The 22280-nt window shown below is 41.0% G+C and overlaps 1 protein-coding gene across 1 annotated transcript in view; it reads left to right on the forward strand.

Moving 5' to 3' along the window:
• LOC123879727 (cytoplasmic FMR1-interacting protein) overlaps positions 1 to 21916 on the forward strand; it is a 39587-nt gene extending 17671 nt beyond the window's left edge. The window contains exons 11-28 of the mRNA XM_045927631.1: positions 203 to 417; positions 1838 to 1968; positions 2623 to 2793; positions 3905 to 3987; positions 4853 to 4995; positions 6343 to 6516; positions 7968 to 8106; positions 9289 to 9375; positions 10023 to 10222; positions 14163 to 14296; positions 15304 to 15495; positions 16123 to 16247; positions 16738 to 16816; positions 17538 to 17632; positions 18209 to 18390; positions 19601 to 19663; positions 20320 to 20467; positions 21244 to 21916. Coding sequence (XP_045783587.1) covers positions 203 to 417; positions 1838 to 1968; positions 2623 to 2793; positions 3905 to 3987; positions 4853 to 4995; positions 6343 to 6516; positions 7968 to 8106; positions 9289 to 9375; positions 10023 to 10222; positions 14163 to 14296; positions 15304 to 15495; positions 16123 to 16247; positions 16738 to 16816; positions 17538 to 17632; positions 18209 to 18390; positions 19601 to 19663; positions 20320 to 20467; positions 21244 to 21399 — 2517 coding nt within the window. The 3' untranslated portion in view covers positions 21400 to 21916. The remainder of the gene's footprint in view (positions 1 to 202; positions 418 to 1837; positions 1969 to 2622; positions 2794 to 3904; positions 3988 to 4852; positions 4996 to 6342; positions 6517 to 7967; positions 8107 to 9288; positions 9376 to 10022; positions 10223 to 14162; positions 14297 to 15303; positions 15496 to 16122; positions 16248 to 16737; positions 16817 to 17537; positions 17633 to 18208; positions 18391 to 19600; positions 19664 to 20319; positions 20468 to 21243) is intronic.
• Positions 21917 to 22280: the final 364 nt, after the last annotated feature.

The raw sequence follows: 22280 nt of genomic DNA on the forward strand, positions 1-22280 counted from the left end.
TATTTATGTGTGTTCCACCGTAGCGCCTAAACTACTGAGCCGATTTTGATGAATGAAATGTCAATCGATTATTTCGTTCGTTATTATGGTCCAGGTGACATAGGCTACATTTTATACGAAAAAATCGACCTGAAGATTTTGATGTTACATCACCAGATATGTCTGGAATTTACAAATTTTTTAACATCTTTTTGTCTTCCAGGCAACCCGCTACAACTACACATCAGAGGAGAAATTCGCCATGATCGAGGTCATAGCCATGATCAAGGGTCTGCAGGTGCTGATGGCTCGCATGGAGACGGTGTTCGCGGACGCGGCGCGGCGCTCCATATACGCAGAGCTGCAGGACTTTGTGCAGCTGGCGTTGAGGGAGCCCCTCAGGAAGGCCATCAAGAACAAGAAGGACCTCATACGCAGGTAGGCTCCCAAAACTCTTGTCTTTCTAGGAGTTCCAGGTATCCAGCTGGTACCGTAAAATGAACAGGTAGACAAAAAACCTACATCTTGGCCGTCAGCAGAGAAGACATGAGAAGAATGGTTAAATAAACAACATAAGGGACCTCAAGAACAAGAAGGATCTCATAGGCAGGTAGGTCGTTTCAAACTTCTAGCAACATCTGGAAACTTCTATGTCTTCCATTTGGCAACCAGACTGTTTGAAAATCGCAGTGAAATTACTATTTATGTGGAGCTGCAGGACTTTGTGCAACTGGCATTGAGGAAGCCCCTCAGGAAGGCCATCAAGAACAAGAAGGACCTCATACGCAGGTAGGTTCTCCAAACTCTTTTCCAACTCAGGCAACCCGCAAAACTGCACTCATTCTGCATCATATTTCTTATTGCTGAAGGTCGCGAAACCTTTCCTTTAATTTCTTATTGGTATGGGTTTTCTATGTTCCATATATATGCACGGAGGTACTGATTATTACTGGTAAGATACCACAAAAAAACTTCGATTTTTTTATTATTATGTATTTTTTAAAGTTCACAATCCATATCCATACTAATATACTAATTACTAATTTACTAATTTACTAATATTTACTAATTACTAATATTACTAATTACTAATTTACTAATAATATTATAAATGCGAAAGTGTGTCTGTCTGTCTGTCTGTCTGTCTGTCTGTCTGTCTGTCTGCTACGTTTTCACGGCCCAACCGTTGAACCGATTTTGATGAAATTTGGTACAGACATGGGCTACATCCCGGGGAAGGACATAGGCTACTTTTTATCCCGGAAAATCAAAGAGTTCCTGCGGGATTTAAAAAACCAAAATCCAGGCGGGCGAAGCCGCGGGTATCCTCTAGTAATATATATTGCAAATAAAACATGACTGAAGCTAGAACATTCCGTAAATAGGCCAATGCCGCGTCGTAGGTAGGGCATTGACCTGTGTTTTGCACGCTATACTCGTACAAGGCGGGTTCGAAAAATACTAAATCACTAAAACTACAAGACCAGGCAAATGGTTATTGGCATTGGATTGTGTTATGGTAGCATAATAATATCGCTAAGATTTTGCTTGCGTTCTGGTTACACCCGGTGTAAATTTTCAGTAGGACTTCTGTGATGGCGTTTGCTGGCGCGCGTGCTGTGCTTGTTTGGAGTGTTTTTTTTTTTTGTTAAGAGTGGCTGGTTTTTGTGTTAGTTGGTGTTTTTTGGTGGTGGAACTGACTGGGAAGCGCTCTAAAGGGGCGCCGCGCGTGTGTCGGCGGGCGCCGGCGCAGACGGAGTCCATACTTGTATAAATTCAATAACTTGAAAATATCACAAACTTGACATTGGCTAATCAGAGTAAAGCCAGATTTAAAGAAAAAAAAATTTTTTTTCAGTATAATAGTGTCGGTGCGGGAGACGTGCGGCGACTGGGCGCGCGGCTGCGAGCCGCAGCAGGACCCCGCGCTGCGCGGCAAGAAGGACGCGGAGGCCAGCTTCACCATCAAAGTGCCCAGGCGGAATGTTGGTAAGCACAAAATTATCTGATGAATATTGTATTGAGAGGGGTCTCTCCGTCATTCGCTCCATACAAACGTAGTTCCAATTCAAAAAAAAAAAAATCATTTGAACATTAAGCAACCAAAGTCCATGAAATTTTGCAGACATATTCTAGAAACTAATATCTATGCCTGTGGTTTTCCAGATTTCCGTTAAAATATTCGGTTTCAAAGTTACGCGGTCTTAAAAATTCACATACAAAACTTTGAGCCCCTGTTATTTTAAAACTTCACATTTTTATTGTTACTAACTACTAAGTGTTTAAGTACTAACATAATTTTTAAGTTTTTTGTTACTTACACTAATGGATCTGTGTTGTCCGATTATTAAATAAATTATTATTATTATTATTAAAAAAAATCTAAAACACCACAGGCACAGATATTAGTTTCTAGAATATGTCTGCATTTCATGGACTTTGGTTGCTTAATATTCAAATGAAATGGGAACTACGATTGTATGGAGTAAGTGACGGAGAGAACCCTGTTAAATTATCTCAGTTGACCTCTTTACCAATATCAACCGATACATATGCACTTATGGGTATAAATCGATTGTTATTTTTGATCTGTTAATTAACCAAAAAACTTATCAAAATGTTTCCACAATCCCTCATTATCAGGTCCATCGTCTACCCAACTATACATGGTGCGAACTCAGCTGGAAGCCCTGATCTCCGACAAGTCTGGTGGAAGGAGAACTCTTCGCAAAGACCTGGAAGCAGCAGCATTACAGCAGATCGAGTCTTTCCATCGCCAGAGCTTCTATTGGAGCTACCTGCTGAATTTAGCTGGTAAGATTTTCAGCAATCGATCAAGCATCACATTCATCTATGATCTTCATTACCCCTAGCACAAAAGTTGTAATCTATACTAATAAATAAAATTGGAGTGTCTGTCTGTAATTTCGAAATAACTACCGCATATTAAGGTCATATGGTTATTTGAACGATACTATAACTGAATCACACGTTTTTAAAATTTTTGTCTGTCTGTCTGTCTGTTTGAAAAGGCTAATCTTGGGAACGGCTGAACCGATTTTGACGGGATTTTCACAGACAAGTAGAGAATTGACCAGGGAGTGGGCTAGGCTACTTTTTTAACCGACTTTCAAAAAGGGAGTTGTGTTTTTCTACCTATGTACACCGAAATCTCCGAGATTTCTGAACCGATTTGCGTCATTTCTTTTTTAATCGATAGAGGAACTTTGCGACATTGTTTCATAAAAAATTTGGATTCCAACTCCTCAATCCTAGTTATGAATAACTAGCTGATGCCCGCAACTACGTCCGGTGGACTTAGGTATTAAAAATGCTCTGGAAACTCTGGTTTTCCAGGATAATATAAAATGTCACTCTGCATGCCTATGCAAAATATCACGTCGATTGAGGAATAAACAAAGAAATGAACACACTTTTGCATTTATAATATTCATTAAAGTTGGCACGGGCGTGTAAAGTATCAAAGGTAATTGTAATCGTCACACTATATCTGTCTAACTACGGTGCTGACTCGAGATTGTTTACTGTAAGTTATAATCATTACAGTAAAAAAGTAATTTTGTTCGCTTATACCTAGCAAAGATCTTTTAGACTATATGAACTACCTAGCTGGTGCCCGCGACTTCGTCCGCGTGGATTTAGGTTTTTCGAAATCCCGTGGGAACTCTTTGGTTTTCCGGGATAAAAAGTAGCCTATGTGCTAATCCAGAATATTATCTATCTCCATTCCGAATTTCAGCCAAATCCGTCCAGTAGTTTTTGCGTGAAGGAGTAACAAACATACACACACATACACACACACACACACACATACACACACATACAAACTTTCGCCTTTATAATATTAGTGTGATTAGTGTGATGTGATGTGATAGTGTGATTATATTACTTTTTTTGCCAACAGATTCTCTTGCGAAATGCTGCGACCTGTCACAACTGTGGTACAGAGAATTTTATCTGGAAATGACCATGGGCAGGAAAGTCAATGTAAGTTGTCTGTAATGACTGGCAATACGAAAAGATTACTGTGGTGATCTTTCTTATTAGTTAGGGAGGATATTGGAAAATCTCGCCAAAACTTTCTACTGAAATAGAAAAAAAAAATGGGATAGAATATTAATTTTACACATAACACACATATAATTAACAGGAAAAAATACAAGATACAGAAGAAACTATGTAAAAGGATGCAAGGGCGGCTTTATTGCTATAGCAAACTCTGTTTTTACAGATGTACTATTTTAAAGTGCTTTTTTAAAATTAGAGTGTGATGAGTTTTAAAGAAGTGTCATGCCTTTTTAACCCCCGACCCAAAAAGAGGGGTGTTATAAGTTTGACGTGTATCTGTGTGTCTGTGTATCTGTGTATCTGTCTGTGGCATCGTAGCTCCTAAACGAATGAACCGATTTTAATTTAGTTTTTTTTGTTTGAAAGGTGGCTTAATCGAGAGTGTTCTTAGCTATAATCCAAAAAAATTGGTTCAGCCGTTTAAAAGTTATCAGCTCTTTTCTAGTTTTCTTGTAGAAAAGAAGGTTAGATAACCGTTAGGTTCATAATATTATGTCAATTGACAAATGTCAAGCTGTCAAGATGGACGTTGCCTAAATACATAATTATTTATTTGAAAATGATGTTTTGGAAAACTCAGATACTTTAGATCGTAGGCGCGGAATAGTCCAAGAAAATCAGTTCAGCCGTTTGAAAGTTATCAGGTCTTTTCGGTCTTTTCTAGTTACTGTAACCTTCACTTGTCGGGGGTTATAAATTTTTAATTTACACTTGTTGTTATATTAAATCAAATTAGGACACTTTTGTAACATTAGTTTTTAAGTTATGTTTCTTTTTCGCCCAGAAATGTACAGTGCGCCATCAGCATAACGAAGAGTGTAATGATCTGATCACCATGGAGAAGAGAATCCAATTCCCAATAGAGATGTCCATGCCGTGGATCCTCACTGATCACATCTTGAGGAGCAAGGAACCAGCTATGATGGAGTAAGGATCTTTATTTACTTACCATATTTGTTCATTGTATCGAGAATTTGTCTTTAATATACATTGGGAACAAGAAAGGTCATAAATATCCCCCTTGTCTGACACAGATATTTCAAATATACAATCCATACTAATATTATAAATGCGAAAGTGTGTCTGTCTGTCTGTCTGCTACCTTTTCACCGCCCAACAGTTTAACCGATTCTGACGAAATTTGGTACAGGATTAGCTTATATCCCGGGAACGGACATAGGCTACTTTTTGTCCCGAAAAACCAAAGAGTTCCCACGGGATTCCTAAAGAGTTATCCGCTTAATCGATTTGTATGAAATTTGATACTGAGGTAGCTAGCATCCCTGTAAATTGACATAGGCAACTATTTATCCCGGAAAATCAAACAGTTCCTACAGGATCTTTAAAAACCTAAATCCACGCAGACGAAGTCGCGGGCATCCTCTAGTTTTCAATCATTTTGTTGTATTGTTTTAATTTTAGATATGATTAAAAATAGTATAATCTTCAATAGTTTTAATGTTTTTGAAGGAAATTTTTTAGTCAAGAACTTCTTTAGTGATATAATAAAATGCCTACGACAGATCACTATGCTGTATGTACATCAAAATGTGACAGAAAAGTTGTCTATCTGTTACCTCACTGAACTTCTCTGAATCATCTTGACAAAGCCACATAACAATATTTATGTGGCTTTGTCATGGATTTCAAACTCAGGCAAATTTTTATGAGAAAAAATGTTTTAGTACCACGAGAAACAGAATTTCCTTGATCCGTTTTAGCTCTGATTAATGCAATTTAAGGTTCCGTACTAAGCCTCCGCTGTCCGTCTGTCTGTCAGTGGACTGTATCTCGTGAACGGTAATAGCTAGAGAGTTGAAATTTTCACAGGATGTGTATTTCTATTGCCGCTATAGCAACAAAGAATAAAAATTTCAAAATGGCCGCCAAGAAAATTAAAAAAATTACAAGTGTTATCCACTATACTATCCATATCCATACTTAATATTATAAATGCGAAAGTGTGTCCGTCTGTCTGTCTGTCTGTCTGTCTGTCTGTCTGTCTGTCTGTCTGTCTGTCTGTCTGTCTGTCTGTCTGTCTGTCTGTCTGTCTGTCTGTCTGTTACGTTTTCACGGCCCAACCGCTGAACCGCGTTTAATGTTTGGGTCAATGTTTGGGTAGACTTGGGGTACATCCCGGGGAAGGACATAGGCTACTTTTTATCCCGGAAAATCGAAAAGTTCGCAGCCGCGGGCTTCCTCTAGTTTTTGTACGATGGTACGGAACTCTTCGTGGGGGAATCCGACTCGCACTTGACCGATTTTTTGTTTCAGATATGTCCTCTACCCCTTGGATTTGTACAACGACTCGGCGCAATACGCCCTCACCGTGTTCCGGAAGCAGTTCCTCTATGACGAAGTGGAGGCGGAAGTCAACTTGTGCTTCGACCAGTTCGTCTACAAGTTGTCCGAACTTGTCTATGCCCATTACAAACAGCTGGCTGCGAGGTAACTAATCTTTTTATCATCATCATGATCAACCTATCCCGGATCACTACTGAGCACAGCTCTTCTCTGGGAATGGGAAGAATTTGGCCTATTCTACCACGTTGGCCATGTGCGGGTTGGCAGACACTATTATATTTAAGATACTGTAGGTATCTTAAAACTCGGTTATTTTTGAACAATTTGAATAATAGTTACAAGATAAAATCCTTATACCTAAACTAGCTGATGCCCGCGACTTGGTTCGCGTGGATGTAGGTTTTTAAAATTCCCGTGGGAACTCTTTGATTTTCCGGGATAAAAAGTAGCCTATGTGCTAATCCAGGGTATAATCTATCTCCATTCTAAATTTCAGCCCAATCCGTCCAGTAGTTTTTGCGTGAAGGAGTAACAAACATACACACACACACACACACACACATACAAACAAACTTTCTCCTTTATAATATTAGTGTGATTCCCTGGCCAAGATTCTTAATTGGTATCGTGAATAGCATTTACCACAGATAAATTCTTACTGAGAAGCCACTTAAGATTAAAAAATCCTGAAGAGCTGATTAGCTTTCTTTCATCTGGTGTCCTTGCTCAAGGTTCATGTTTAACTAGCTGATGCCCGCGACTTCGTTCGCGTGGATGTAGGATTTTTAAAAATCCCGTGATAAATCTTTGATTTTCCGGGATAAAAAGTAGCCTATGTGCTAATCCAGGGTATAATCTATCTCCATTCTAAATTTCAGCCCAATCCGTCCAGTAGTTTTTGCGTGAAGAAGTAACAAACATACACACACACACACACACACACACACACACACACACACACACGCACACACACGCACACACACGCACGCACACGCACGCACGCACGCACGCACGCACGCACACACACACACACACACACACACACACCATAGTGTGATATCTAGAGCGCCATTTACCACAGAAGAATTCCTTTTGAGGAACCTCTCAATTATTTTTTGGAATTATATAATGAGTATTTCAATATTCTTTTGCATGTTGTAATTGCCCAAGGTTTCTAGCAGATATCTTAAATCCATTTATTATTACAAAGTCACTTTTTGTTTAAGAAACCTCTTATATTTAAAATTAACTCACGAGTTTTCGGATATAATTTCATATGTGGCAATCGCTCAGGATTCTTAATTGATATGATCTTGAATATCATCTATCATTATTCACCGTTCTATGAAACCCTTCGTTTTAAATTTCCAAGATTGATTTTGCAAGTGGTAATTGCTTCAAGTTTCTATCCTACACCTCGAATATGACCTTCATCAGAGAAATTTCCTTGAAGAAACCAGTTGAATTTAAAAAAATCTTTAGGAGTTTCTTAAAAAAAAATTGCATGTGGTAATTGCTCAAGGTGCTCAACTTATATCTTGAATTTCATTCATCGCAGATAACTTCTTCTTAAGGAACCAGTTACTCTATTACAGTATGTTGCTGGATAAACGCTACCGCGCCGAATGTGCCGCCCGCGGCGCCAGTACCGGATGTGGCGCGGGGCGGTACGCGTCGCTCCTGAGGCAGCGGCACGTCGCATTGCTTGGGCGGCACGTCGATTTGTGTGCCTTGGTGAGTATAATCTTAAAATGCTTTTCTGGTATTTAGCTTGAACCTTGAATGAGCGTGCTGCGTCCATGATGCGCAGGCTAATGAGTAGTACCAACACTCTTCTCAGCGCATTGGCCAGGAAACTGGATAGCCCTCTCTGGAGGTGCTGGGGGGGGGGGGGGGGCTTTATAGTCATAGAATTAGTAGTTAGCTAGAAATAGGTATCTATACTAACCACAGACTTAGATATCTATGATACTAACATAGGTTAAGTAATGTTTGTCATACAACACAATTATGGGTGTAAGGCCTGAAATAAAAGTTTACTTATTTATTTAAATTTTGGTGCTAGTAAACAAAACTGTTGGTCAGTTGCGAAAAGCTGCATCAATCATTGCCATATAATCTCAATTGTTGTGATTGGTTGAAGTTATGCTATTCTTTCTGCAACAATGCATTGTAGCCAATAGTGACAAATTTTCAGCTAATCAAAGTTGATTGCCATTGTCACACTTTACCTGTCATGTTATGCAATTTACCAGAAAGTTTTAAGAAGATAAATTTTACTCATCCTTTTGGAAGTATATGTGGAAGCTTATAACTCCAGATTGAAGAATAAAGTTTTGTCCCTAGGCTAGCACCGTATTAAACTTAAAAATTGGACACTAGTACTGCTAGCTTTAATGCTTTGGTAGGTGAATCATACTTAAAAAAACCGGCCAAGTGCGAGTCAGACTCGCGCACCGAGGGTTCCGTACTCGGGTAATTTTTCCGACATTTTGCACGATAAATCAAAAACTATTATGCTTGAAAATAAATAAAAATCTGTTTTAGAATGTACAAGTAAAACCCTTTCATATGATACCCCACTTGGTATAGGCTATCTTATTTTGAAAATTTAAACACATTTTTTTTTTAATGATGTAACTACAAATTCACGGTTTTTAGATTTATTGCTTTACTTGTGCTTTAAGACCTACCTACCAGCCAAATTTCATGATTCTAGGTCAACAGGAAGTACCCTATAGGTTTTCTTAACAGACACGACGGACGACAGACGGACAACGAAGTGATCCTATAAGGGATCCGTTTTTCCTTTTGAGGTACGGAACCCTAAAAAACTATCAATTAAGTTACCAACATATGTGTTTAAAATATGAGCAAAATGAAGAAGTAGAAGAATGAATATGTGATGCATTTTAGGTGGCCCAAAGAATTAACGCAGACATGCATCGCGCTTTGGACGCGGCCGTCGCCAAGTTCGAAGCTGGAGATATTACTGGAGTGGTGGTAAGCCTAAAACCATTATAAGGATACAGACCCTCAAACTCATTCCCTCTAATGTGAAAGAAAGAAAGAAAACTAATTTATTTCAAAAATTATTTATTTATTTATTTATAACTAGAGGATGCCCGCGGCTTCGGCCACGTGGATTTCGGTTTTTTTTAAATCCCGTAGGAACTCTTTGATTTTCCGGGATAAAAAGTAGCCTATGTCCTTCCCCGGGATGTATCCCAAGTCTGTGCCAAATTTCATTAAAATCGGTTCAGCGGTTGGGCCGTGAAAACGTAGCAGACAGACACACAGACACACTTTGGCATTTATAATATTATAGTATACTAGCGACCCGCCCCGGCTTCGCACGGGTGGACACTACCACGAAAAATCCTATCTATTTTCCGGGATAAAATATAGCCTATACGGATTCGGAAGAATCCCTCTAAGTAATGGTAAAAGAAATTTTGAAATCGGTCCAGTAGTTTTTGAGCCTATTCAATACAAACATACAAAAATACAAAGGTTTCCTCTTTATAATATTAGTATAGATAGTATGGATTATTACTTTTGATTATTATCAATTATTGCTGATTTTGTGACCTTACCTCCTCTCCCGCCCTTAAAAGGTCCATCATCACTTATGATTTGGACGTTTTTAGGAATTGGAAGGTCTAATAGCCGTCAACCGTCTCTGCCACAAACTCCTCAGCCGGTACCTGACGCTGGATGAATTCGACGCCATCTTGCGCGAGTCGGACCACGGGGTGTTAGCGCCGTACGGACGGATCACGCTTCACGTTTTCTGGGAGCTGAACTATGATTTTCTGCCCAATTATTGCTATAACGCTGCTACTGATCGGTGAGTTATAATTACTATTCAAATAACGTCAACCGTCTCTGCCACAAACTCCTCAGCCGGTACCTGACGCTGGATGAATTCGACGCCATCTTGCGCGAGTCGGACCACGGTGTGCTAGCGCCGTACGGACGGATCACGCTTCACGTTTTCTGGGAGCTGAACTATGATTTTCTGCCCAATTATTGCTATAACGCTGCTACTGATCGGTGAGTTATAATTACTATTCAAATAACGTCAACCGTCTCTGCCACAAACTCCTCAGCCGGTACCTGACGCTGGATGAATTCGACGCCATCTTGCGCGAGTCGGACCACGGGGTGTTAGCGCCGTACGGACGGATCACGCTTCACGTTTTCTGGGAGCTGAACTATGATTTTCTGCCCAATTATTGCTATAACGCTGCTACTGATCGGTGAGTTATAATTACTATTCAAATAACGTCAACCGTCTCTGCCACAAACTCCTCAGCCGGTACCTGACGCTGGATGAATTCGACGCCATCTTGCGCGAGTCGGACCACGGGGTGTTAGCGCCGTACGGACGGATCACGCTTCACGTTTTCTGGGAGCTGAACTATGATTTTCTGCCCAATTATTGCTATAACGCTGCTACTGATCGGTGAGTTATAATTACTATTCAAATAACGTCAACCGTCTCTGCCACAAACTCCTCAGCCGGTACCTGACGCTGGATGAATTCGACGCCATCTTGCGCGAGTCGGACCACGGGGTGTTAGCGCCGTACGGACGGATCACGCTTCACGTTTTCTGGGAGCTGAACTATGATTTTCTGCCCAATTATTGCTATAACGCTGCTACTGATCGGTGAGTTATAATTACTATTCAAATAACGTCAACCGTCTCTGCCACAAACTCCTCAGCCGGTACCTGACGCTGGATGAATTCGACGCCATCTTGCGCGAGTCGGACCACGGTGTGCTAGCGCCGTACGGACGGATCACGCTTCACGTTTTCTGGGAGCTGAACTATGATTTTCTGCCCAATTATTGCTATAACGCTGCTACTGATCGGTGAGTTATAATTACTATTCAAATAACGTCAACCGTCTCTGCCACAAACTCCTCAGCCGGTACCTGACGCTGGATGAATTCGACGCCATCTTGCGCGAGTCGGACCACGGGGTGTTAGCGCCGTACGGACGGATCACGCTTCACGTTTTCTGGGAGCTGAACTATGATTTTCTGCCCAATTATTGCTATAACGCTGCTACTGATCGGTGAGTTATAATTACTATTCAAATAACGTCAACCGTCTCTGCCACAAACTCCTCAACCGGTACCTGACGCTGGATGAATTCGACGCCATCTTGCGCGAGTCGGACCACGGGGTGTTAGCGCCGTACGGACGGATCACGCTTCACGTTTTCTGGGAGCTGAACTATGATTTTCTGCCCAATTATTGCTATAACGCTGCTACTGATCGGTGAGTTATAATTACTATTCAAATAACGTCAACCGTCTCTGCCACAAACTCCTCAGCCGGTACCTGACGCTGGATGAATTCGACGCCATCTTGCGCGAGTCGGACCACGGGGTGTTAGCGCCGTACGGACGGATCACGCTTCACGTTTTCTGGGAGCTGAACTATGATTTTCTGCCCAATTATTGCTATAACGCTGCTACTGATCGGTGAGTTATAATTACTATTCAAATAACGTCAACCGTCTCTGCCACAAACTCCTCAGCCGGTACCTGACGCTGGATGAATTCGACGCCATCTTGCGCGAGTCGGACCACGGGGTGTTAGCGCCGTACGGACGGATCACGCTTCACGTTTTCTGGGAGCTGAACTATGATTTTCTGCCCAATTATTGCTATAACGCTGCTACTGATCGGTGAGTTATAATTACTATTCAAATAACGTCAACCGTCTCTGCCACAAACTCCTCAGCCGGTACCTGACGCTGGATGAATTCGACGCCATCTTGCGCGAGTCGGACCACGGGGTGTTAGCGCCGTACGGACGGATCACGCTTCACGTTTTCTGGGAGCTGAACTATGATTTTCTGCCCAATTATTGCTATAACGCTGCTACTGATCGGTGAGTTATAATTACTATTCAAATAACGTCAACCGTCTCTGCCACAAACTCCTCAGCCGGTACCTGACGCTGGATGAATTCGACGCCATCTTGCGCGAGTCGGACCACGGTGTGCTAGCGCCGTACGGACGGATCACGCTTCACGTTTTCTGGGAGCTGAACTATGATTTTCTGCCCAATTATTGCTATAACGCTGCTACTGATCGGTGAGTTATAATTACTATTCAAATAACGTCAACCGTCTCTGCCACAAACTCCTCAGCCGGTACCTGACGCTGGATGAATTCGACGCCATCTTGCGCGAGTCGGACCACGGGGTGTTAGCGCCGTACGGACGGATCACGCTTCACGTTTTCTGGGAGCTGAACTATGATTTTCTGCCCAATTATTGCTATAACGCTGCTACTGATCGGTGAGTTATAATTACTATTCAAATAACGTCAACCGTCTCTGCCACAAACTCCTCAGCCGGTACCTGACGCTGGATGAATTCGACGCCATCTTGCGCGAGTCGGACCACGGGGTGTTAGCGCCGTACGGACGGATCACGCTTCACGTTTTCTGGGAGCTGAACTATGATTTTCTGCCGAATTATTGCTATAACGCTGCTACTGATCGGTGAGTTATAATTACTATTCAAATAACGTCAACCGTCTCTGCCACAAACTCCTCAGCCGGTACCTGACGCTGGATGAATTCGACGCCATCTTACGCGAGTCGGACCACGGGGTGTTAGCGCCGTACGGACGGATCACGCTTCACGTTTTCTGGGAGCTGAACTATGATTTTCTGCCGAATTATTGCTATAACGCTGCTACTGATCGGTGAGTTATAATTACTATTCAAATAACGTCAACCGTCTCTGCCACAAACTCCTCAGCCGGTACCTGACGCTGGATGAATTCGACGCCATCTTACGCGAGTCGGACCACGGGGTGTTAGCGCCGTACGGACGGATCACGCTTCACGTTTTCTGGGAGCTGAACTATGATTTTCTGCCGAATTATTGCTATAACGCTGCTACTGATCGGTGAGTTATAATTACTATTCAAATAACGTCAACCGTCTCTGCCACAAACTCCTCAGCCGGTACCTGACGCTGGATGAATTCGACGCCATCTTACGCGAGTCGGACCACGGGGTGTTAGCGCCGTACGGACGGATCACGCTTCACGTTTTCTGGGAGCTGAACTATGATTTTCTGCCGAATTATTGCTATAATGCTGCTACTGATCGGTGAGTTATAATTACTATTCAAATAAGATTTACTTTTATTTCTTTTTACCCGACTGCGGCAAAGCCAAAAGGAAGGGAAGGAATGATTTTAGCAGTATGTATGTTTGTATCCAGATTCTGTGTGTTCCACCGTAGCGCCTAAACTAATGAGCATATTTGATGAATGAGGTGTCAATTAATTCGTCTTAAAGGTCCGGGTGACATAGGCTATATTTTATACGAAAAATAAAATTGACATATAAGATGTTACATCAAAAAAAGTGGAGGTCTCCAAAAAATTTTTTGCTAATGTATCAAGTGGGATATCAAATGAATATAGTACAAAGATAAAATACATGGAGTGACAGGAAAACACTAAACTAATATTATAAAGGCGAAAGTTTGTGAACCGAACCGAACCAACCGTCCGTCCAGTGGTTTTTGTGTGAACACAAAAACCACTGGACGGATTTGGCTGAAATCCGGAATGGAGATAGATAATATTCTGGATTAGCACATAGGCTACTTTTTATCCCGGAAAACCAGAGTTCCCACGGGGTTTCGAAAAATCTAAATCCACTCGGACCAAGTCGCGGTCGTAAGCTAGTTTTACTATATCTATTCGCGGGTAGTAGTCGAGTTTTAGTGCTGTTTATTGTTCCTAGGTTCGTGAAATGCCGTCGCATTCAGTTCGCCGCGCAGGTGCAAAGGGAGAAGCCACAGCAGTATGGGCACGCGATGCTGTGGGGATCCAAGCAGCTCAGTCTGGCTTACTCTGCCCAGTACGCGCAGTATAACGGTGAGATGAACAGATTTAGGACCTTTTTCACAACCGTTAAAAAAACTTGTAGCGCGTGTGATCAGGCCCTTAATCTATGTTTTTTTTTTCTTTAAATCTGGCTTTACTTTGATTACCCAATGTCAAGTTTGTGATATTTTCAAGTTATTGAATTTATACAAGTATGGACTCCGTCTGCGCCGGCGCCCGCCGACACACGCGCGGCGCCCCTTTAGAGCGCTTCCCAGTCAGTTCCACCACCAAAAAACACCAACTAACACAAAAAACAGCCACTCTTAACAAAAAAAACACTCTAAACAAGCACAGCACGCGCGCCAGCAAACGGGATCGCAGACGAAGTCCAATCTATGTTTATACTTACTAATAAATAAAATTGAAGTGCCTGTCTGTTTGAACGGGCTAATCTTTGGAATGGCTGAACCTATTACGACGGGACTTTCACATACAAGTAGAGGATTAACCAAGGAGTAACATAGGCTACTTTTTTAACCGACTTTGAAAAATTGAGGAGTTATGTTTTTCAACCTATGTACACTGATATCTCCGAGATTTCTGAAATGATTTGCGTAATTTTTTTTTGATCGATAAAAGAACTTTGCGTCATTGTTCCATAAAAAATTTGGATTCGAACTCCTCAATCCTGATGATGGCAGGGGATCTGACCAATCCACGCGGGCGAAGCTGCGGGCATCATCTAGTCTATACTAATATTATAAAGAAACCTTTGTATTTTTGTATGTTTGTATTGAATAGACTGAAAAACTACTGGACCGATTTCAAAATTTCTTTTACCATTACTTAGAGGGATTTTTCCGAATCCGTATAGGCTATATTTTATCCCGGAAAATAGATAGGATTTTTCGTGGTAGTGTCCACCCGTGCGAAGCCGGGGCGGGTCGCTAGTAGTAAATAATATAGATCTTAGTAAACCAGTTTCACCATGGGCTGCATCATCACTTCTGATTGTGATCAATAACAGATCTGTGAAACAATAAAATTAATTCCAGGCTTTGTGGGTCCACAACACCTCCATGCCTTAGTCCGTCTCCTGGGCTACCAAGGAGTGGCAGTAGTGGTATCAGAACTACTTGGGGTAGCTCGTGGGTTACTCCACGGGACACTGGCGCAGTTCACTCGAGCCTTAGCAGCGGCCATGCCGAGGCATTGCAAGTTGCCCAGATACGATTACGGATCTAATGGTAAGTGGTTTCTTCAACAAAAGTTGTCTGTGATAGGTGGCCTTCTACGTATTGGTTAGAAATCCTGGGCAACAACGATAGGCGAAAGGATTTGACGAATCTCCTGAATATTGAATATTTTTAAAAAGATCCTCAAGTGGTTTCTTTAACTAAAACTGTCTATGGTAGATGCCCTTCGAGATATAGGATAAAAATCCTGGGCAATTACGACAGGCGAAGGTATTTGAGTAAACTCTTAAGATTTTTTTTTTCAGTAGAGTGGTTTCTTTAACCAAATATGCACGAGACAGATGTCATATTCGATTTTGGTAAGAAACCCTGGGTATTTACCACATTCCAAATAAGAAGACATAAACGTAAATTAACAATTTATAACACCTCACAAGTGAAGGTTACAGTAACTAGAAAAGAGCTGACAACTTTCAAACGGTTGAACCGATTTTCTTGGATTATAGCTAAGAACACTCGATCAAGCCACCTTTCAAACAAAAAAAAACTAAGTTAAAATCGGCTCATAGTTTAGGTGCTACGATGCCACAGACAGATACACGACAAACTTATAACACCCCTCTTTTTGGGTCGGGGGTTAAAAACAAGTGGATTCCTTGAAGGTTGTCTTTGTTTCAGGGGTCCTGGGTTACTACCACGCGCAGCTCACAGACATAGTCCAGTATCCTGACGCGCGCACAGAGTTGTTCCACGCCTTCCGCGAGCTGGGGAACATTATACTGTTCTGTATGCTCATTGAACAGGTAAATATTATACTATAGATCGTTTCAACGAATAGTCCCTATGGCGTTATGTTGGCTCCCCTGTCTGTCTAAGTCATTTTCATTTGAATTTCATTTCATTCATTCATGAAAATCAAATCAAAATCTGCGTCTTCTCATGCCAATATGGTGCCAATGACTTAGACAGACAGGGGTGCCAACATAACACCAGAGGAACTATTCATTCAACGATCTAGTCCGGGGAAAACTTTTTTAACTGACTTTCAAAAATGGAGGTGTTGTGTTTTTCTAACTATGTACACCGATATCTCCGGAATTTCTGAACCGATTCGCTTATTTTTTTATCGATAGGGGAATTTTGCAACATTATTCTATAAAAAAATCTGGATTTCAACTCCTCAATCCTGATGCTGCAGGGGATCTGACTATTTCACGCGGGTGAAGCTGCGGGTATCATCTAGTTTATAATATGTATAGATATTGATTTGCGTTTATCTGTTTTTGACCTTAGGCTTTGAGTCAAGAGGAGGTGACAGATTTGCTACACGCAGCTCCATTCCAGAATATTCTGCCGCGACCCTACACTGCTGGTAAGTACTTAAAAATTCTAAACTATAGTAAAGTTCTATTTATTTCCGGGTTCGATTCCTGGCAGGGGAAAATCGGAATTTTATCACATCACACTAATCACACTATCACACTAATATCATAAAGACGAAAGTTTGTGTGTATGTTTGTGTGTGTATGTTTGTTACTCCTTCACGCAAAAACTACTGGACGGATTTGGCTGAAATTTGGAATGGAGATAGATAATATTATCCTGGATTAGCATATAGGCTCCTTTTTATCCCGGAAAATCAAAGAGTTCCCATGGGATTTGGAAAAACCTAAATCCACGCGGGCGAAGTCGCGGGCATCGGCTAGTAACTTCTAAATTTTCACTAGTCTGGTCTGGTGGGAGACTTCCACACTACCGGCAAACCCATGCCACCAAGCAATTTAGGTTCCAGTAGGTTGGTGTGTAGAAACCAAAACGGTGTGGATTAATAAAAACTGCCACTGCCATACCCCTTCCAGATTAGAATTCATCATCACTTACCACCAGGTGAGATTGCAGTCAAGGGATAACTTATATGGGAATAAAATATTAAAAATAAAAAAAGTAACAAAGTAAAAGGTACCACCACAGGTAAAATGTGTCATTCACAGGTAACATGTCACATTCACAGGTAACAGGTAACAGCTGATAGGTGACCGCAGGTTTTTTGATGTGGAATAAAAGACGTGTGGTAAAAAAACTATGTCTTTCAGAGGGTGAGAAGCCAGAAACGAAACAGAAGCGTCTGGAAGCGAAGTACTCCGCGCTTCAAATCGTGCAAAATGTGGAGAAATATGGCACTGCTAAAGTGAGTATTGTCACTTATCACTATTCATGTTATAAATTCGAAAGTGTGTTTGTTTGTTGCTTTATTGTTTTGTCCTTCAATCACGCCGCAACGGAGCAAACGGTTTGATCTGATTTTTCACATGAATATAGTTGATTACTTGGAGAGTGTCATAGGCTACTTTTTATCTCGGAAAATCAAAGAGTTCCCACTGGAGTTTTGAAAAAAATCTGAACGAAGTCGCGGTCATCAGCTAGTGATTAAAAATAAAACCACACAACATGTCGATCGTAGTGTGTATAAAATAAATATTACGAGCGGAGAAGTTTTAGCGACCTAAGTCTACAGTTATGAGAAAAAAACAAGGGTCGATTTTTCAATCGCCAAATAAGTTTTATCTGAGGGATAAATTTGAGGGTTTGACAGTTTTTGTATAAGAAATTTGTCAATACGTTATTCGATGGTCGAAAAATCAACTCTTAATCTCTTAATGAGGTCTTATACAAACTCGAATCAGCAGTATTTTCAGTTTGTTTTGGTAACTTTTTATAATAATTTGACATTTTCACTAAACTTTTTATCTATTTTTCCGTTCAGCAAAGCCAGCTATCTCGTGAAGGAGACCTGTTAACCCGCGAGCGCCTCTGTTGCGGTCTCTCTCTGTTCGCGGTCGTGTTGCGCAGACTGCGCGCCTGCCTCACCGCGCCGCAGTGGCCCGCGCCGCCCGCGCCTGCGCACCACGGCCCTCTGCACACTGACGACACGCAGGAGTTCCACAGGTAATATGCGATATCCACGGGTAACACATGACTCTCACAGGTAACACGTGATATACAGCAGTCATAGGTAACATTCGACAACATGCCAGCTAGTTTGAGAGAGACACCTGCTTCTCTGTGCGGTCTCTCTCTATTCGCGATCGTGTTGCGCGCGTCTGCGCACCACGGCCCTCTGCACACTGACGACACGCAGGAGTTCCACAGGTAACATGCTATGTTCACAGTATTGGCGTCACTCAGAAAAGCAGGTATTATTTAAATATTTTTATCGAATTATTGGAATGTCCTCTCCAAAACCAACACAAAAAACATAAGTTCAATGTGTAAAGTTATCCGAGAGTTTTAATCTAAACAAACTAATGCCAAAATAAGTAATTTAATTAGAGCGTGATTGCTATCACAACATCTAATTATCCAGTTCACAATCCAAATACTGAAAATATGCGATATCGCTCCGAATCTCAGAAGGAGACTGAACTAAAACCTTCGAAACACCCGTATTTATGCAAGTTCAATCTTGTTGGCCTCCTAGCAACAGATTGTATGACATCGAATGAGCCAAATATCGATTTTATCAAACTACCTGCATTAGATAAATTAATAATTTTATATTATTTTTGTCAACTCAAATCAATTTTTAAAAATAACCTTACAACAGGTAACACGTGACATGAATCGGTAACATGTGACATTCACAGGTAACACGTAATACGTGACAGAAAAAGCTAACAGGTAACCTGAGTTATGAATAGTCAACATAATACCTTCACAGCTAACATCACACTAATATTATAAAGGCGAAAGTTTGTGTATATGTGTGTGTGTATGTTTGTCACTCCTTCACGCAAAAACTACTAGACGGGTTTGGCTGAAATTTAGAATGAATATCTTGGATTAGCACAGGCTACTTTTTATCCAGGAAAATCAAAGAGTTCCCACGGGATTTCGGAAAACCTAGATCTGCTAGTGTGACATAAATAAGAAACATTCATTAACACGTAAGACACCATATGCAGAGAGGAACAGATATAACGACCAGTCCCTTGCCTCAGATCATTTAATATTTTTAATATTTAAGTAGTTTAATTACTAAAATGTAAAAAGAGTGAATAGGCACCTTCTAGGTAAACGCGTCCCATCTTAGACCACATCATCACTTTCCATCAGGTGTGATAGTGAATAAAAAAAAATGTATTTCGTTCGTTCACAGGCTGTGGTCAGCTCTACAATTCCTGTACTGTATCCCCGTTGGCGAAACACAGTTCACAGTTGAGTAAGTACTACACTTTAATACCCATACTAGTTGGTAACTTGGTAAAATATTAAAAATCCATAGCTTTTTAACCAAATTGGTGTTTATACATTTCTCATACTAAATATTACTTTATAAACTAATATATATAGTCTTGCGGTGGCATCATTTGCACTTGAAAACGACGTATTCACACTATTCATTTACTACTTAATAAATTAACCACTTGGGTGGAATTTTTGGAATTGTGAAACATTTTTCTTTCTTTTTAACCCAAAGCTCATACTACTTGGTATAAAGCTTATACTAGCTGGTATGGATACAACTTCAAAAATTACAGACTTTTATGCAAACTTTCATCCCTTATTTTTACCCCTTTAGAAGTGGAGTTTCCAAGAAACCTTTTTAATTTACTAGAAGACTTTTTTGTAACCCCCCCCCCCCCCCCCCCCATCTCCCTCCAAGGGGAAAGGGTCCCCTCCAATTAAGTGTAAAGCTTTTGTCAGGAGTGGGTACGATAATAGTGCAACTGGTGGGGTTTGAACCGCCGCCCTTTCGGAATTCAGTCCGCGCCTCAACCGTTGAGCTATCGAGGCTCTTTAGTGAGTGTCTACGCCATAAATAGAACCTACTGAAAAAAATTCAAATTCAGTTGTTATAATATGTTGGTTCGCCAGGGAACTGTTCGGCGAGGGTCTCCACTGGGCGGGCTGCACCATCATCGCGCTGCTCGGCCAGCAGCGGCGCTTCGAAGCGCTGGACTTCTGCTACCACATCCTGCGCGTGCAGCGAGTGGACGGCAAAGACGAGCTGGTTAAAGGCATTGTGAGTATATTAACTATACTAGCTGTGCCCGCGACTTCGTTCGCGTGGAATAGTGACCGCGCTTTATATTATAGCCACGGACGCTCAGGCGCGCGTGATTCTTTAAATTGACATAACTTTTTTATTTATGAACCGATTGACATGAAATAAACACTAAATGCTAAGTGAAGCTTACTACAATATATTAGTGAAAACCGTATCTAAATCGAAAGAGCCGTTTCTGAGATTAGCGTGCACAAACACACAGACAAACAGACAAACAGACAAAAAAAAATTAATTATCGGGTTCAGCATCGATATAATAACAACCCCTGCTACTTTTTTTTTATATATTTCCACTGTACAGACACTACTTTTCTACAATTTTATTATATGTATAGATGAGTCTAGTTAATCTACTTATAGTTATTTTCGACGCGTAGAAGCAATAATATCTTCAAAATTATCGTGCAAGTTCTATTGAAATTTATTAGCATTTTTAATTGACGTTAAAAAATTTAGCGCCGACATCAAAAACTACAAAATTCCTCCTCCTCTTTTTCCTCCCTCCCCCTTCTTTTTTTGAAGTCAGTAATTAAATTATTTGATACTTTCGATGTTTCAGTCGGTTCAGTTTAAAAAAAAGTTGATTCTTCAAGTCGACATTTTATTAAAATTGTTATAAAAAATTTAAATTTATTAAATTATTTAAAACAATTTTAATAAAATGTCGACTTGAAGAATCAACTTTTTTCTAAACTGTTTGTTTTAAACTGTTGAATTTAATTTCTTTCCAGCCGCTAAAACGCATGGTGGACCGCATTAGACGTTTCCAAGTGCTGAACTCCCAAATCTTCAGCGTGCTCGCGCGACACCTGGCGTCCGACGACGAACGCGCGGGCGTGGAGCACGTGCGCTGCTTCCCGCCCCCCGCTGCCCACCATCACAACTAACCGCCCCACCTCAACTAGCCGCCCACCATCTCAACTAACCGCCCACCATCTCAACTAGCCGCCCACGACCACAACTAACCGCCCACTATCTCAACTAGTTGCCGCGACTTCAACTAGTCGCCCACGACCACAACTAGCCGCCCACCACATGCATAATATGGAACCACCCACGAAAACGACATCCTAAAAGCTTTTAACTAAAGGCAGACAGGATCGCGCAGAAATACTTAAACAAAACGAGAATTCTAAATAAAAGCAACTTTATTTCGACACCGAGGGCATAGACAAGTAGACACAGAGCATAGATAATACATATTCTTGGATCATAATACATACATGGGAACTGACATTCAGCACGAAGTCAAAGTGCGCTCTATAAATATCAGCTTGAGAAAAATCCTTTCTAACCTAACCTTTTCTTTACCTTAGTATAATGTATTAACTTTACCTTGACAAATATTTAAACAAGTGTAAATTAAAAATTTATAACACCCCCGACAAGTGAAGGTTACAGTAACTAGAAAAGAGCTGATAACTTTCAAACGGCTGAACCGATTTTCTTGGATTATATTATTATAGCTAAGAACACTCGATTAAGCCACCGTTCAAACAAAAAAAAACTAAATTAAAATCGGTTCATTAGTTTAGGAGCTACGATTCCACAGACAGATACACAGATACACACGAGAAACTTATAACACCCCTGTTTTTGGGTCTGGGGTTAAAAAAACACCAAAACAGTCAAATTATGCACACAATATTATTACGCAAGTGTGTGTAGTGTACTTTTTAACCCCCGACCCAAAAAGAGGGGTGTTATAAGTTTGACGTGTGTATCTGTGTATCTGTGTGTCTGTGTATCTGTGTATCTGTGTATCTGT

The sequence above is a fragment of the Maniola jurtina genome, chromosome 28, assembly GCF_905333055.1.
Source record: "Maniola jurtina chromosome 28, ilManJurt1.1, whole genome shotgun sequence".
NCBI classification, from domain to species: domain Eukaryota; kingdom Metazoa; phylum Arthropoda; class Insecta; order Lepidoptera; family Nymphalidae; genus Maniola; species Maniola jurtina.